Below are 17877 nucleotides of genomic sequence, written 5' to 3' on the forward strand. Positions count from 1 at the left end.
CTCATAGTGCTGTAGAAGTAAAAGAGAGAGAAAGAAAGGAGGATTTTTCTCTCTAGTATAAAGACTTGGTGACAAAGCCACCAACTTTTTGATTGAGAAAAACGCTAGACGTATACAGCACACGGCAGCACACTTCTATAATGTATTTAAATAAACAGAAGCTATAGACAGGAAAGAGAACTAAGCAGGTTGTTCTTCCCTTTTCAGAGATGATTCTGCTGGCTGCATTCCTCGGCCTGGCTGCTGTGCTGCAGCCATCCAGCGGACAGGTAGGACGAGAGCTGGGTGGGAAACATTTTTCCAACCCTATGAATATTCTGAGATTTCTGAATCACCATGGAAAGTAAAAATGTCAAATATTTTTGCAAACTGACGAAAAAAAACCATTTGTACGTCATTTGAAATGTTCCACTTCAGTCATTTCAAAGCATTTCATGTTGATTTTGACCCTTTCTGGGAGAAATGGGGGGTGAAATTTTAAACCCTGTTAAGTCCCTAAAGCAACACAAGCACTTAAATCAGCTTAAGTCCTTAAAATGGCATAAGTGTTCAAGGCAAACTAAAGCAGTGGCTCTCAACCTTTCCAAACTACTGTACCACTTTCAGGAGTCTGATTTGCGTTGAGTACCCCCAAGTTTCACCTTGCTTAAAATCTACTTGCTTACAAAACCAGACATAAAAATACAAAAGTGTCACAGCACACTGTTACTGACAAATTGCTTATGTTCTCTTTTTTTACCATATAATGATAAAATAAATCATTTGGAATATAAATATTGTACTTACATTTCAGTGCACAGGATATAGAGCAGTATAAACAAGTCATTGTATGAAATTTTAGTTTGTACTGATTTTGCAAGTGCTTTTTATGTAGCCTGTTGTAAAACTAGGAAAATATCTAGATGAGCTGATGTACCCCCCGGAAAACATCTGCATGCATGTACACATACCCCTGATTGAGAACAACTGAACTAAAGGACAGATCCTGAAAATACTTTCCCAATTAACTTTACTCACATGAGTAGTCCTCTCAATAGCAATAGGATTATTCATGTCAGTAAAGTCAGACACATGAAGAAGCAATCATAGAATCAGGGCCTAAGACCCTGAGGCTGAGTAAGGTTTACAAATGAAAAGTGAAATGACACACACATGCAGTAATACTGACTGAGCTTAGATAGTCATAACTGGGAAAACAGAGGGTTACAATGAAAACTGTTCTGTAACCTTAGGTATAACATTCATGATCATGAAGAAATTCTGTAGTATACTGAAGAATTCAAACATTTCATGGTATTTTCATGGATGTGAAAGGAGTAAGAATTTCAAAATGCCAAAAGTTTCAGCAAAAATTTCCAAAGAGATGCTTCACAGTCACATAGCTTCATACAACAATCTCTTTGCGATATATCTGTGCAGTGCTGAGCACAATGGGATCCTCGACCTAGGAGCAACCATGATGTAAATAGTAGAGTTGTCAAGCGATTAAAAAAATTAATCACGATTAATCATGCTGTCAAACAATAATAGAATACTATTTATTTAAATGTTTTTGGATGTTTTCTACATTTTCAAATATATTGATTTTAATTACAACACAGAATACAAAGTGTACAGTGCTCACTTTATATTTATTTTTGATTACAAGTATATGCATTGTAAAAAAATAAAAGAAATAGTATTTTTCAATTAATCTAATACAAGTACTGTAGTGCAATCTCTTTATCATGGAAGTTGAACTTACAAATGTAGAATTATGTACAAAAAAACCCTGTAGTTGAAAATAAAATAATGTAAAATTTTAGAGCCTGCAAATCCACTCAGTCCTACTTCTTGTTCAGCCAATCGCTCAGACAAACAAGTTTGTTTACATTTGAAGGAGATAATGCTGCCTGCTTCTTCTTTACAATGTCACCTGAAAATGAGAACAGGCATTCTAATGGCAGTGTTGTAGCTAGCGCTGCAAGATATTTTATGCCAGATGCACTAAAGATTCAAATGTCCCTTTATGCTTCAACCACCATTCCAGAGGACATGCGTCCATGCTGATGATGGGTTCTGCTCGATAACAATCCAAAGCAGTGCGGACTGACGTGTGTTCATTTTCATTATCTGAGTCACATGCCACCAGCAGAAGGTTGATTTTCTTTTTTGGTGGTTCAGGTTCTGTAGTTTCACATCGGAGTGCTGCTCTTTTAAGACTTCTGAAAGCATGCTCCAAACTTTGTCCCTCTCACATTTTGGCACTTCAGATTCTTAAACCTTGGCGAGTGCTGTAGCTATCTTTAGAAATCTCAGATTGGTACCTTCTTTGCATTTTGTCAAATCTGCAGTGAAAGTGTTCTTAAAATGAACAACATGTGCTGGGTCATCATCCAAGACTGCTTTAACATGCAATATATGGCAGAATGAGGGTAAAACAGAGCAGGGCATACAATTCTCCCCCAAGGAGTTCAGTCACAAATTTAATTAACGCATTATTTTTTTAATGAGCGTCATCAGCAAGGAAGCATGTCCTCTGGAACGGTGGCTGAAGCATGAAGAGGAATACAAATGTTTAGCATATCTGTCACCTAAATACCTTGCAATGCCGACTACAAAAGTGCCATGCAAACACCTGTTCTCACTTTCTGGTGACACTGTAACTAAGAAGAGGGCATCATTATCTTCTGTAAATGTAAACAAACTTGTTTGTCTGCGCGATTGGCTGAACAAGAAGTAGGACTGAGTGGACTTGTAGGCGCTAAAGTTTTACATTGTTTTGTTTTTGAGTGCAATTATGTAACAAAAAAATCTACATTTGTAAATTGCACTTTCATGGCAAAGAGATTACACTATAGTACTTGTATGAGGTGAATTGAAAAATACTATTTCTTTTATTTATCCTTTTTCAGTGCAAATATTTGTAATAAAAATAATACACACTTTGTATTCTGTGTTGTAATTGAAATCAATATATATGAAAACGTAGAAAAACATTTAAAATATTTAATACATTTCAATTGGTATTCTATTAACAGTGTGATGAAAACTGTGATTATTCATGATTAATTTTTTTAATTGTGATTAATTTTTCTTAGTTAATCACATGAGTTACCTGTGATTAATTGACAGCCCTAGTAAATAAATAAATAATAATACATTCAGTGGAGTTGTTCCTGCCTTTAACAGTACTGTATTTGGCCCAATATATTTCAAAGAATTTGGCAGTCTAAAAATTCTAAGATTAGATAACACTATCAGTTTCTGATTACTAAATTGTGTTCACTGGGCCCACACGTGAAGTAAGGTGCTACATAGCATAGAATAAAACTATTAGAATCTGACCTATAATTAATTAATCAATGATTGATTGACAGATTCATTCTGATGAAATTAAGTTTATAAACATAATTAGAGGTTTCAGAGTAGCATAACTAAGGGGTTAGGATTAGGGTTAGTTCATGAAATATTTGAAAGACACATTAATTGCAATTGATTCCTAGGTTTACATATAAAATATTTTAGACTCACACAACCAAATACAAGAAAAACTATTGTACATTCCTCTAATTTAGACTCCAGATTTAGCTTCTTTGTCAACTGACAACGCAAGTCAACAAAAGGAGATTGCTGACAAGCACAATGCCTTAAGGAGAGAGGTGATGCCAACCGCTAGCAACATGCTGAGGATGGTAAGATGCATTCTGCAAAGCAATCTATAATGCATACAGACCCTATCAATGTTACTAGAGAATTTGGAAGGGCACAGCATTTCACCTGGCAGAAAACATGCCATTTGAATTCTTTCCCCTATAAAATGTTAGTGAACATAGGAGTTATCAGGGAAATGGAGCAGGTTGGATATGACAAATCTTGCTGCTCATGAACAATAATGTCTCCTTTTTGAAGTGAAGGGAAAAACCACTAGGTCTGGTCTCCCAGGTTGCCCTGTCATGTATTCTCCATCTAGCTAATCACCGTGATATCTAGCCTCCTCCTAAGGTGTGCAGCTACTGAGCTGCTCCTCATTTTACTGCCCAAATGAAAAAGAAGGAATTGTCAAGAAAATTTTAAACACTGAAAATGCAATTTCCAAGTGTATGTTCTCTTCTATGTTCTGAATTACAAAGTACTAAGCGGTGCACATCTGAACACCTAATGTTTCTCATTTCATTAAGGAATGGAGTCCTGCAGCTGCAGAGAATGCCAAAAGTTGGGCAAATGAATGTACTTTATCCCACAGTCCCGAAAACAGAAGGACAACTAGTAAGTAAAGTGTCACTTTTAAATGAACAATGCTTCATTCAACCCATTATACAAACAATTTGCAGATAATGTAACCCCATTCATATTTAAGTGGTATTAATATTTTGCTGAATGAATAACATTTATAACACTGGACTGTATGGATTCATGTATTCTGCAATAGGACTGCATGATATTCAGACATAAGCAAAAGTTTTTTGAATATTGACTATATTTCAACATTAAAGAAATAATGAAAAATTTCCAAGAAATTTCACGATTTTTAACTTTTGAAGAAAAATTGGGAAAAAAATTCAATTTTTTTTTTTAAGATTTATCTCCTTCCAATCCCCCTCCTCCCATTCTTTATCCCCAAACAGCTCTAATAATATGAAAAGTTCTTGGTGTAAAGGTAAATCCCTTTTAATTGAGGTCACTTGCATTTGTTCACAGAGTGATGAACAAGGGTATTGTTAATTTGAGTTTATGATTGATTCAAGACTGGATCCAAAGCAACACCCTGGACATGAACACTCCTGACACGTGAGAAAGTTAGAATCCAGATCCAAATTTAGGCTTTGATTCTGATCTATGTTGCACTAGTTTTACGCTGGTGTAATTCCACTGACATCTATGGAGTTACTCTTGATTTAAGAATCTTTGCAAGAAAACCTAGTCTCCCAATATTTTCATACCAAACACCAGGATCGATTAATAGTAGATCCTTAAAATCGGGACATAGTTTATAGAGCAAACCAGAAGGCTGGGCCAATATGTGACTATTCAGGATGCATTAGACAAGGAACCAGGGGGCAATGTCAATAAGTTTATTTGTGCTGGCAGCAATGTCTGTCCAGAGTGGGTGAATCTCAGAGTTTTAGGGATACATTGGCATTTTGGTAGATCTGGGCTTTGCTGACTTATCACTGCCATGAAAGTTCAGATAAACATCTGAATCTTTGAACACTTATGAGAACCAAAGGTAACCTCTGAACCATTGGAATTTATGCAACACTATTCACTCATGACCTGAAGAGTGACAGAGGGTAGGGCTGTAAAGTGTGGGTATTCAGGAAATTAAATAGATTCTTCCCACCAGGCTCTCCTAGAAATTCCTGAATCTTCTATTGGTTCTCCCCACATGCTGAAGCTCTTGTATCTTCTTAAGCCCCTTTCATCAGCTTTTGTAAACAGTTTCCTTTCCATTTTCAGCAGTTGGCTGTGGCGAAAATCTCTACATGTCAACTGCACCCAACTCCTGGTCAGATGCAATTCAAGCCTGGTACAGTGAGGTGGAAAATTTCATGTATGGCATTGGGCCAACCACACCAGGTGCAGTCATTGGTCATTATACTCAGGTAGGGACCATAGCACCATTTGTCATATTCATGTTTTAAATGATACGTGCTTGGCTAAATGATTAACAGGGGAAGGAGAAATAACAGCCTCAATATATTTAAAGGGAATAAACACCATGAAGGATAAGAATTATTCCAACAGAGCAAAAGTAATGGGACAAAAAACAAAATAAGCAATGGAAACTGTAGACTAAATATTATGACCAACTTCCTCACAGTGAGGTCTCAGAGTGGTAGCCGTGTTAGTCTGTATCAGCAAAAAGAATGAGGAGTACTTGTGGCACATTAGAGACTAACAAATTTATTTGAGCATAAGCTTTCGAGGGCTAAAAACCACTTCATCGGATGCATGTAGTGGAAAATACAGTAGGAAGAGATATATGTATACAGAGAACGTTAAAAATGGATGTTGACATACACACTACAATGAGAGTATTCAATTAAGGTGAGCTATTATCAGCAGAAGAAAAAAACCTTTTGTAGTGATAATCAAGATGCCCGTTTCCAACAGTTGACAAGAAGGTAAGAGTGATGGGGGAGGAGGAGAGAGGAAATAAGCATGGGGAAATAGTTTTACTTTGTGTAATGACCCATCCACTCCCAGTCTTTATTCAAGCCTAATTTAATGATGTCCAGTTTGAAAATTAATTCCAATTCAGCAGTCTCTCGTTGGAGTCTGGTTTTGAAGTTTTTTTGTTGTAATATTGCGACTTTTAGGTCTGCAATCGAGTGACCAGGGAGATTGAAGTGTTCTCCAACTGGTTTTTGAATGTTATAATTCTTGATGTCTGATTTATGTCCATTTATTCTTTTACGTAGAGACTGTCCAGTTTGGCCAATGTACATGGCAGAAGGGCATTGCTGGCCCATGATGACATATATCACATTGGTAGATGTGCAGGTGAACGAGCCTCTGATAGTGTGGCTGATGTGATTAGGTCCTATGATGGTGTCCCCTGAACAGATATGTGGACAGAGTTGGCAACGGGCTTTCTGCAAGGATAGGTTCCCTGGGTTAGTGGTTCTGTTGTGTGGTGTGTGGTTGCTGGTGAGTATTTGCTTCAGGTTGGGGGGGCTGTCTGTAAGGAAGGACTGGCCTGTCTCCCAAGATCTGTGAGAGTGAGGGATCATCCTTCAGGATAGGTTGTAGATCCTTGATGATGCTCTGGAGAGGTTTTAGTTGGGGGCTGAAGGTGACAGCTAGTGGCTTTCTGTTATTTTCTTTGTTGGTCCTGTCCTGTAGTAGGTGACTTCTGGGTACTCTTCTGGCTCTGTCAATCTGTTTCTTCACTTCAGCAGGTGTGTATTATAGTTGTAAGAATGCTTGATAGAGATCTTGTAGGTGTTTGTCTCTCTCTGAGGGGTTGGAGCAAATGCGGTTGTATCTTAGAGCTTGGCTGTATACAATGGATCATGTGGTGTGGTCTGAATGAAAGCTGGAGGCATGAGGTAAGTATAGCGGTCAGTAGGTTTCTGGTATACGGTAGTGTTTATGTGACCATCACTTATTAGCATTGTAGTGTCCAGGAAGTGGATCTCTTGTGTGGACTGGTCCAGGCTGAGGTTGACGGTGGGATGGAAATTGTTGAAATCATGGTGGAATTCCTCAAGGGCTTCTTTTCCATGGGTCCAGATGATGAAGATGTCATCAATGTAGCGCAAGTAGAGTAGCAGCGTTAGGGGACGAGAGCTGAGGAAGCGTTGTTCTAAGTCAGCCATAAAAATGTTGGCATACTGTGGGGCCATGCGGGTACCCACACACCACACAACAAAAACACTAACCCCAGGAACCTATCCTTGCAACAAAGCCCGTTGCCAATTCTGTCCACATATCTATTCAGGAGACATCATCATAGGACCTAATCACATCAGCCACACTATCAGAGGCTTGTTCACCTGCACATCTACCAATGTGATATATGCCATCATGTGCCAGCAATGCCCCTCTGCCATGTACATTGGTCAAACCGGACAGTCTCTACGTAAAAGAATAAATGGACACAAATCAGACGTCAAGAATTATAACATTCAAAAACCAGTTGGAGAACACTTCAATCTCCCTGGTCACTCGATTACAGACCTAAAAGTCGCAATATTACAACAAAAAAACTTCAAAACCAGACTCCAACGAGAGACTGCTGAATTGGAATTAATTTTCAAACTGGACATCATTAAATTAGGCTTGAATAAAGACTGGGAGTGGATGGGTCATTACACAAAGTAAAACTATTTCCCCATGCTTATTTCCTCTCTCCTCCTCCCCCATTACTCTTACCTTCTTGTCAACTGGAAATGGGCATCTTGATTATCACTACAAAAGGTTTTTTTCTTCTGCTGATAATAGCTCACCTTAATTGAATACTCTCATTGTAGTGTGTATGGCAACATCCATTTTTTAATGTTCTCTGTGTATATATATATCTTCCTACTGTATTTTCCACTGCATGCATCCAATGAAGTGGGTTTTAGTCCATGAAAGCTTATGCTCAAATAAATTTGTTAGTCTCTAAGGTGCCACAAGTACTCCTCATTCTTTTTACAGTGAGGTCTGTTAGACCACGGGATGTGGTGGAAACCATATGGCTTTGCATAATTTAAAACTAGGCTAGACCAAGCTCCCTAAGTTGTAGGGAACCGTACCACATTGACAGACAGAGAGACTAGATAACCTACTAGATTTTTTTTCTTGTGGGAGTAATGTTGTTCTTGCTCTTGTTGTTCAGGTCCTAAACTATCATCATCTTCCCTTAGCCTTCCTTCACTATATTCTTCAGACACATACACACACACACTCATTCACATGCACTAGTTATAAACTAATCAAGCTAATTCCCCTACAGGCTAGGAAAGAAGAAAGTCTAAAAGAGACTTAATTTGTATTTTTAAATATTTTGGAGGCATTTGGTTATTACTGGAATGGGGGTGAGATATCTAGAGAGATAAACATCTGTAGGTTGATTTACAAATGCTCTATACAATTGTATTGTCTTAGATTTAATTACCAGAAGCCGCCATTATGATTATCTAGTCTCACCAGTTGAGTGTAACACAGAACAGATAATTGTATCTTCTGATTCCTGCCTCTTGCCCAACAATTTGTGGTTGAACCAGTGTATATGTTTGTATGTATATGTCTTGATTTAAAAACTCCAGGTGACTGAGAATCTACCATGTTGCTTGGGTTTCATCCCCATTACATCCTAGATGGTTTTCTATGAAGGGTGAATAAGACAATATGAAAACTACATAGTGTTTCTGTTTCCTTTCCTACAAGATGTAACATTCTGCCACACTGTGTAATAAGATAATATGCCCAAATCTCAACTTCATAGGAAAATGTTTTTAAATTTCTATTTTATTATATTAAAAATATAAAGCCCTTCATATTCACTCATTTATTTACTCTTCTCTCTCCAGGTGGTTTGGTACAAGTCTTACCAGATTGGATGTGCAATTGCCTTTTGTCCTCAGAGGTTTTACAAATACTATTACGTTTGCCATTACTGCCCTGCGTATGTATTAACTATGGATTTCATTGATTATTGGAATTCCTTGGTGCTTTAATTCATCAAAATGATCCAAGGAGCTGTCGGCTACATTGCAGAATGCAGCATATTTTTCAAAGTGGGCTTATGGTCGGAGGGGCAATTCAGTCATAATGGTGTGCAGAAGCATACATGCAAATTACATTCTGAAATAAAACAACCCATAACCCCCACCCCCCACCCCCCACCCCCAATAATTGCCCTGTGAGGTCTGCTCTGCTTAAAAATCTAAGCATTTTTTCTTAACAGCCGGGTAAGTGAAAAAGAAGATGCTTGTATTTCTAACTAATAGGGGTCTGCAAGAAACTTTCCCTAGGACATGTTATCTACTAACTGCCTCCTGCAGGGTTTATTGCACCTTCCTTTGAAGTAGCTGCCTGGTCATTGCGAGCCCTCTACTCAGGATGCCACATAAGCACTTGCAAGTATCGTAAGCAATCTATCATTAATATGGCTGTGAGACTGTCACAGAAGTCACGGATTCCATGACTTTCCGTGACCTCCGTGACTTCTGCAGCAACTGGTGCTGGCTCAGTGGCTGCCCAAGCGGGGCAGCCCCTGGGCCAGCAGCAGCAGTTTGGGTGTGTGGGAGGGGGCTCAGGGCCAGAGGCAGGGGGTTGGTAGGTGTGGGGGGGCGCTTACCTCAGGGTGAGGGGCTCCCCAGCTCCCACTGGCATGGGCATGGCCCTGCAGCTCCTAGGCGGCAAAGGGGCCAGGGGGAGGCTCCGTGCTGCACACTGCCTGCCCCCGCAGGCCCTGCCCCAGCAGCTCCTATTGGCTGTGGTTCCCAGCCAATGGGTGCTGCGGCAGCTGGCGCTTGTGGCGGGAGCAGCACGCTGAGCCCCCTGGCCCCTCTGCCGTCTAGGCACTGCAGGGACATGGAGCGGGTAGGGAGCCCCGCCCCTTGCCAACTCCGTCAACCCTCCCCCGCCCACCATCATCAGGGGTCCTGGGCTATGGTGCCCACCACCAGCAGGGTCCCGGACCGCCTCGCTCAGCACCCACGGTGCCCCCAGACCACCCACCCCCCACCCAAGAGCACCCATGGCCCCCCACCCAAGTTTTAGTCACTGGTATTTTTAGTAAAAGTCGTGGACAGGTCACGGGCCGTGAATTTTTGTTTACTGCCCATGACCAGTCCATGACTTTTACTAAAAATACCTGTGACTCAACGTAGCCTTAATAAAGACAATGGGGTAAGATTTTCAAAGCAGTGCAGGGGATTTGGCCATATGCTTTTGATTCATTTTAATATTTACATTTTGACATTTGAAATTATTGTTTGACACATACCAGACTAAGGGTGTATCTACACTGCAGCCCGGGATGTGATTGCAGCTCATGTAGATGCGTCTGTGCTTGTTTTGTTCTCACTAGCTTGCAAAATATAGCAGTGAGTGCGTGGTAGAGCAGACATCAGCCCGTGCTGTATAAGCCTGCCTGACCCCGCTGGGCACATTCTCGGCCTAGTCCAGGGGTTCTCAAACTGGGGGTCGGGGTCGCGGGGTTATTACGTGGGCGGTTGGGAGCTGTCAGCCTCCATCCCAAACCCCACTTTGCCTCCAGCATTTATAATGGTGTTGAATATATTAAAAAGTGTTTTTAATTTATAAGGGGCTTGTTCTGTGAAAGGGGTCACCAGTACAAAAGTGTGAGAACCACTAGTCTAGTCTGTGCTGAAGCCTGCCCCATGGCATCTTTGCTCTTTAAGGATTGCAGTTAGATTAGACTGGCTTTACATTTTATTCTGTTTAATTTTATCATTTCAGGGGGAATTACAGAAACTTAATAAGCACACCTTACAAATCAGGGCCAGTGTGTGGAGATTGCCCTAATGCTTGTGACAATGGACTATGCAGTAAGTTTTAGCAGTTTGAAGTATTGCGGTAGCAAAGTTTTCACTTACTAAAACAATGTTTAATTCCCTTGGCGGGAAGGCTCTGGGAAATTATCAACTCAAAAATCTTGCCTACAGAACGTGACTGCGAGGCCCTTACACACACTCATTGCTAACCATGTTATATTTAAAAATGAGCATGCGTAGGGGCTCATGTAAGGGCTTCTGAGAGGGGATTGTTATCCTGTCAGGGGACTGTCATAATGTTATCGTGTCCCCATCAGAAGAGAAGACTGAGGAGGACATGATAACATTCTTCGGATCTGTCAAATTTCATTATAAAGGAGATGGTGATCAATTGTTCTGCACGTCCCCCCTGGGTAGGACAAGAAGTAATCGGTTCAGTTTATAGTCAGGGAGATTTATGTTAGATATGAGGAAAATCTTTCTAACTATACAGATAGTTAAGCACGGGAACATGTTACTAAGGAAAATGTGGAATCCCCGTCACTGGAAAGTTTATTTTTTTAAGAACAGGCTAGGTAAGTATGTCAGGAATGGTCTAGGAATACTTAATGCTGCCTCAGCATGGGGGCAGATGACTCTCAAGGTCCCTTCGAGCCCTACATTTCTATGATTCTGTACTGAATAGAACTTTGCAATTATTCATATTTATTATTTGCTTTGTGATAGTGCTTACAAGCCGCTATCATGGGCCAGGACCCAGTTGTGCTAGGCACCACATAAGTATATAATGAATTCTATTGAAATCAATGAGAGAGCTTGTGGAGTAAGTTTATATGTAGAGATTACATATAGAGAAATATAGCTATTCATATGCTGCTTAATATGAGCCAGGAGATCATCAAGTTCCCTACCTTGGCCCCCCAAAAAAGAAAAAGAAACTTGTGACAATGTTAAAAATATTTAACACCTACAATGGTAGCCTGTCAGGGCCTTTTACTAACGATCAAAGTCATTTGTATTTGTACACTAAGAACTGCAGAGTATATAGAAAAACCTGCAATGGATTTTGCTGTTGTAACTTCCGAGAGCCACATATGGACAGATGGTAGAACTCCTGGAGGTACTGCCCCTGAGGCAGGCACAATGCTTCTGGGAGTAAAGGAACAGTATGGCTGCTCTCCAAGTGAGATTGTGCCAAGCCCCTGAGCAAAGCTACAAGAGAAGTAGGGCAGTTCTGTATGACTTGTTCCTCCTGGACTACCAGGCAGACATAATGATACATTTCGCAGAATACACTAGGTTTGCAAATCTGGATAGCTCATTCTTGGGACAAAACTCTTATGGGAAATAGGAGAGAGAACTGATCTAGTCTTATTAAAATTTGACTGACCTCCAAACCTGACTTGTCTGTCTTGTAATTGAAGTGTAAAAAGCTGTATTGAAACAAAGTATTGCTCCACCTGATAAATTGCCTTAAACTAAGTGAACAATTTTTCTGTTAGACTTCTACAATTTTATCGGGGAACAAATAAAACTGAACAGAAAAAAAATACAGTGAAAACTGCTTATTGAGTCCAAATATGCTTTAAAGGAAACAGTTCAGGGCTTTTTTCCCCCTCCTCTTGTTAATACCTAATCTCATGCTCTGTTTCATTTTCAGCCAATCCTTGTAAGTATGTGGACATTTACGCAAACTGTCCTGATTTAAAAGTGTTCCCTGGATGTACAAACCCCATGATCAGGGCAAGATGTCCTGCCTCCTGCCGTTGCACCACTGAAATAAAATAACAGCCTCAGATTCCTCCCTTCATGGAAATTCTTCTTTTTAATGACAGCACTATTTAGAAAATCAGGGTGCCATCTTGCAGCCCTTATATATGAAATCCTACTGACTTCAATGGGGTTACTCACCTGCGTAATGGCTGTAGGATCTGACCTTTCATCTCATGTTTTTTCCGGCTTTAATTCTTTGTTTTAAAATGTAGTAGATTTTTCTTCCTTGCCTGAAATTCAGCATTGTACATGCTAGACTTGTACAACATTGAATGACTGAGATTTCGTCTCCATCAATACTAACTTCATCCTTCACAAAATACCATCTAAAGGTCACTTCCTGTCAAGATATACTTGTGGTGTCCTTATTCTGAAAATAATCCCATTGATACAATGGGCCAGACTTCTCCATCATCATTCATGTTGAGAGTCACCTTACTGCACAATCAATGGGATCAGTAAGTCTATTCTTGAAAGTCATTATCACACAAGGAAGGATTATGAGAGAGGGAAATGTTCTCCTAATAACAAATAGAGAGCTGTCACCTGAATTACTTTCAAATCATTTGTCATTTCTGTGTTACTCATTAAATTACTCATTCAATACTGCACAACTTGTTTTGGCTTTTATTACTTTTGTTTCATGTAAAATACTGTTTAGCCAACTTCCATGGGTGTAAGTCTTTATCACAGTTCTTTGTCCGTATAGCTTTGATGCTGCAAGCAATGTTTGAGTGATATGCCCGGAAACACTGCAGAAGATCTATAACACTCACCTATATTTTGAAGGGGTGACATTTTTCTAGTAGAAATAGACAAAGAATGTAGAGATGAGAGAAGTAATTTTAGTTAAAGTAACAACAAAAAAGTTCTGAGGCTCGCAAATAAAGGGCCAAGTGGAATGAGTAAAGACTTTTCATGTAAGGAGGTGGAATTTCACTAAGAATGAATTTGGCTGCAGGAGGTTCCCAGAGGTGGAGGTGGGTCTGATGATCTCCCCCCAGAGCAGCTGTGCAGGGGATGAACAAGTTCTGTCCCTCTCCAGCCCAGCTGTAGCTAGGCACCCCCTGGCTGGGCACTCCTAGCAGCAGGGAGAAATTGGATTTCATGGGGAGGGCCTTATTTCATGGTCTGTGATGCGTTTTTCATACCCATGAAATTGGTAGGGCCTTAGTTATAATTAATACATTTTGGAAGGGATATTAAACCTTGTGCTTCAGGGCTAAGCTAAATTTGAATTATTTGAGATGAGGAATAGATCCAATGTGGGACAAGGGGGTGAAGAATTATCCCACCTCTGCCTACTGCAGGGTTCTTACACCTTCTTCTGAAGTAGCTGGTACTGGACACTGTCAGAGACAGAATACTGGATTAAATGGACCCCTGGTCTGATCCAGTTTGGCACTTCCTAGATTACCTGTGAATAACAGACATCAACCCAGTGCACAAGTGACACTATATATGGAATGTGACTTCCTCCCTAAAACTTTATGTTGGCTTGTTGGCAACTCTCAAAATACTACCTCCTCTGCTTGGTCACAGGGCGTCATCCAAAGCTCTCTGAAGCCAATGGAATTAACTTACCAGTGAATTTCTGTTTTGCAAGTTTGCGGGGGACTGGGGGAAGAGAGGGGCAACATCCGTTCAGGCATTTTATAATATAATACTCTTCCTGGAACTAAGTGTTCAACTATATTTTCCCCACACTTCACTACAAAATAATTTTGAATTCTTTGCCTGGGCAAGCGGTCTGCAAAGGGTTAACAAACCTGTCTGCATCTCCCTCCTTGCTCTCTTTCCTGTATCAATGGCTCATTCACATCAGTTGGGGATTGTTTGTTAGAGGGGGGGCTGGTGCAGATTCAGGTGCAGGCAGGGTTAAATTGCCTGTGGATAGCTAGTGTTTGGATTCCAGACCACAGCCACTTTTTAACATTTTCAGTAACGAGCCCCAAAAGCTATTTCATTGGGAAGTTAATTTTTAGTTTTATATATGATACTTGCCAATGTATATATACGTGAGTCCACTACTTGTGAGTCTTTTCCAGTTAGACATATTGAATTTTCCTTTGAATGACACAGGTGACTCATTCTACCCATAAATCTATGAATGTCAAAGTAAACTTCAATGCAGATAATGTGAATCAATTTAAATCTACTAATAACATTACATACCATGTAGAATATATACAAATGTAGGTCAACAGACTGTGCTAAAAGTAGAAGCATAAATAGCCAAAATACAGTTTTGTTCTGTTCTGTTCCCAGGGCGTGATTGTCTGTTGACATACACCTTGTCCAGTCATTTACACTAGTGAAAAGTGGGGATAAAACACCATGCTTCTCATTTGGTAGTGTGTTCACACCTATTTTGCACTGGTGTAAATGACTGCACTAGATGGACAGCAGTGAAGAATCAAGACTTTTTTCCGCCCCAGACTCCATGGGTATGTCTACAGTAGGGAAAATGGTGTGTTATTAAAATGTGATAGCTGTGACTTACAATACTAGTTAGATAGGGCCAGATGTAGTTTTAACATGTTTTAGCTGCTTCAAGTGAGCCTAGACCTGTCTATTTCAGAGTAACAGCCGTGTTAGTCTGTATTCGCAAAAAGAAAAGGAGTACTTGTGGCACCTTAGAGACTAACCAATTTATTTGAGCATGAGCTTTCGTGAGCTACAGCTCACTTCATCGGATGCATACTGTGGAAGCTGCAGAAGACATTATATACACACAGAGACCATGAAACAATACCTCCTCCCACCCCACTCTCCTGCTGGTAATAGCTTATCTAAAGTGATCATCAAGTTGGGCCATATAGACCTGTCTATAGGATTTTAAAACATGTTCGATATCCTGTACTAGCTATCACATTTTAAAAACACACCATTTTTCCTACTGTCGATAGAACTCATCTGGTTTACATTTTGATAGCTATGTTTGGTATATGTTGCTGACACAGTTTTGAGGGATGTGGTTTTCCTGAGCTGTGGGAAATTGGTGTTAAGATCCTCTTGGATGTATTGCTTTTGTCATTCAGTTACTGGAGGATTTTGTCTCAGTTCCATCTGGAACCTCAGAATTTCTTCCAAAATGCTGCAGAGGCAAAAGTGTTATTTGAATGATTTTTTCCCATATTAAAAACTACATCTTCAGTAGAAGAGAGTAATTAAGATACAAAACCCACCTGCTCCCCTCAGATATCTGCTGGATACTTCCTCAGGCCTGATGCTGTATTATGATCTGTACAAATTGACTGCTACACCTGGACAGAGCTCCACTAAATTTGAGGAGTCTGTCAAGATTCACGTATGAATCTGGTCTGAGCAGTTTTGCTGAGGGTCAGGTGTTAGAAATCTACATTTACCATCCATAAAGGGCCCCCTGAGAGAAAACTAGGGGTTTATGAGGGAAAATAAACCAAAATAAGGAGCTAAGAAACAGGAATATGTATAAAAATGCAGTTTAGTTATTGAGTAACTTCCTTCTTGTCTGTGAATCCCCAGCACTGAATCTTCCTTCCAAACCCAGATACATAGTGTGGTAATAGGGGGGGCATATATCTGAACACCTCACAATCTGCAATGCATTTAGCATCATAATATACCTGTGAAATAGTGAAAAGCCATTACCCACATATTACAGGTGGGGAACTGAGGCACAAATGCACAGATCCACAGAAGTATTTAGACTTTATTATACTTTTTTGGGCCAAAGAGGCTAAGGCCCAGATTTGGTCCAGCAAGATCCAGTAATTGTAAGTTCAAACTAAACAAATTCAGACTGCAAATAAGGCATACATTTTTTAACAGTGAAGGAAATTAAATATTGGAACAAATTTCTGAGGATTGTGGGGGATTCTCCATCACTGGAAATTTTTAAATTAAGGTCGGTAGCTTATTTTAAAGATATGCTCTAGTCCAAATAGTGATTATTTTGGGGAAGTTCTCTGACTTTTGTCATTCAGGAAGCCAGACTAAATTATCACAACAGTCTCTTTTCACCTTAGAATCTATTAATTACATTTCCTGTTACTCTAATTATTTCTAGAATTTAAGTGAATGCACCCTATTTTCGGAGCCCTATTATCCTAAATCTGCCCAAAGGAGGAATCTACCCAACGCAAAATCTGTTCCATTTCTGAGGTGAAGTAACTTGAGTACAGCAATTGACCCAGATATAGATTCATTAAGAAAATAGTTGGATTTTTCGCAATACACCCACAGTATTCAACTGACATTGCACAACAAGAGATAATAAATCCATTCCCATTTGTCTCATCCCAACCTACAAGAAATAGTTTTGCAATAACCCACAGCAGTGAACTGAACTAGTGTAACCAGGTAACCTGTCCATATATGTGGCATCCTAGATAACAGTGTCTGTGTTCCTGTCCATCACACAGAGTCTACCCAGCTACTGGTATCTCTTTTCTTGCATTACAAAATAATTGTCTCTGTCCATCACCGCTGTATTTATTGTGGGTAGGGGGCTAGCGACTGCAGCTGCAAAAATGGAAGCCAAATCAAGATCCTTTAAAAAGTCAGGCCCTAAGTCAATACACTGAGATCTGGTTGAGAAGTATTGTTACTGAGCCAGATTCTGAGACCTTCATTCACATTGAAGGGTTCCTTGCAAGAAGTCCCATTGGTTTTAATGGGGCCATTCATGGTGAAAGGTACTATTCAATGTGAGTCAATTACTTATAACTATGGACCTGACTGTTTTCATGAGGAACCCTTCCTGGCAGTGTCTGGGCAGTGGTTATGGAATATGTAATTCTGTGTTCTTTGTGTACAGGGAAAAAAACCAAACCAATAGCCATTCCCTTTCCCAGCTTCCTTATTTTGTTAATTCTGCTTTTCTTTGTGCTATGATGCAAGCAGGGCAGGGACTCTGGTTCATGGACTACTCTTTTTGTTCCTGTATTGTAAATATGATTTTGTGGATTAACTTTAAACAGTTGCATCACTCATGGCTCCTGTGACAATACCATGTGACGTCGGCAGACACCTCTTTCCGCTGCCTTGAGCCATCCCCTCAATGACTGTGCCCTGAGGTAGGTAATATTTCCGATAGCATATGGTTCTCATTTAACCTCATTTGTGTTTCAGAGCACTTATGTTTTAGGATGTTAATCTAAGCAGTTTCAGTGAGAGGGAATAAGAG

At 40.0% G+C, this 17877-nt stretch overlaps 1 protein-coding gene across 1 annotated transcript; it reads left to right on the top strand.

Annotated features, from left to right (window-relative positions):
- Window positions 1–209: 209 nt before the first annotated feature.
- On the top strand, window positions 210–12729 carry LOC141984415 (cysteine-rich venom protein-like). The gene is made up of 7 exons (XM_074947459.1): window positions 210–269; window positions 3558–3674; window positions 4161–4248; window positions 5440–5585; window positions 9003–9097; window positions 10900–10988; window positions 12595–12729. The coding sequence occupies exons 1-7, from the start codon at window positions 210–212 to the stop codon at window positions 12720–12722; spliced, it is 723 nt and encodes a 240-aa protein (XP_074803560.1). The 3' UTR covers window positions 12723–12729.
- The last annotated feature ends 5148 nt before the right edge of the window (window positions 12730–17877 follow it).

Source organism: Natator depressus, chromosome 3, assembly GCF_965152275.1.
Source record: "Natator depressus isolate rNatDep1 chromosome 3, rNatDep2.hap1, whole genome shotgun sequence".
Taxonomy (NCBI): Eukaryota; Metazoa; Chordata; order Testudines; family Cheloniidae; genus Natator; species Natator depressus.

Bases quoted from the DNA above. Each gene is read 5' to 3' on its own strand.
- LOC141984415 (XM_074947459.1), top strand. From the start codon at position 210: ATGATTCTGCTGGCTGCATTCCTCGGCCTGGCTGCTGTGCTGCAGCCA. The intron at 9,098-10,899 runs GTATGTATTAAC...TTATCATTTCAG, and splicing joins GTTTGCCATTACTGCCCTGC to GGGGAATTACAGAAACTTAA. The intron at 10,989-12,594 runs GTAAGTTTTAGC...TTTCATTTTCAG, and splicing joins TTGTGACAATGGACTATGCA to CCAATCCTTGTAAGTATGTG.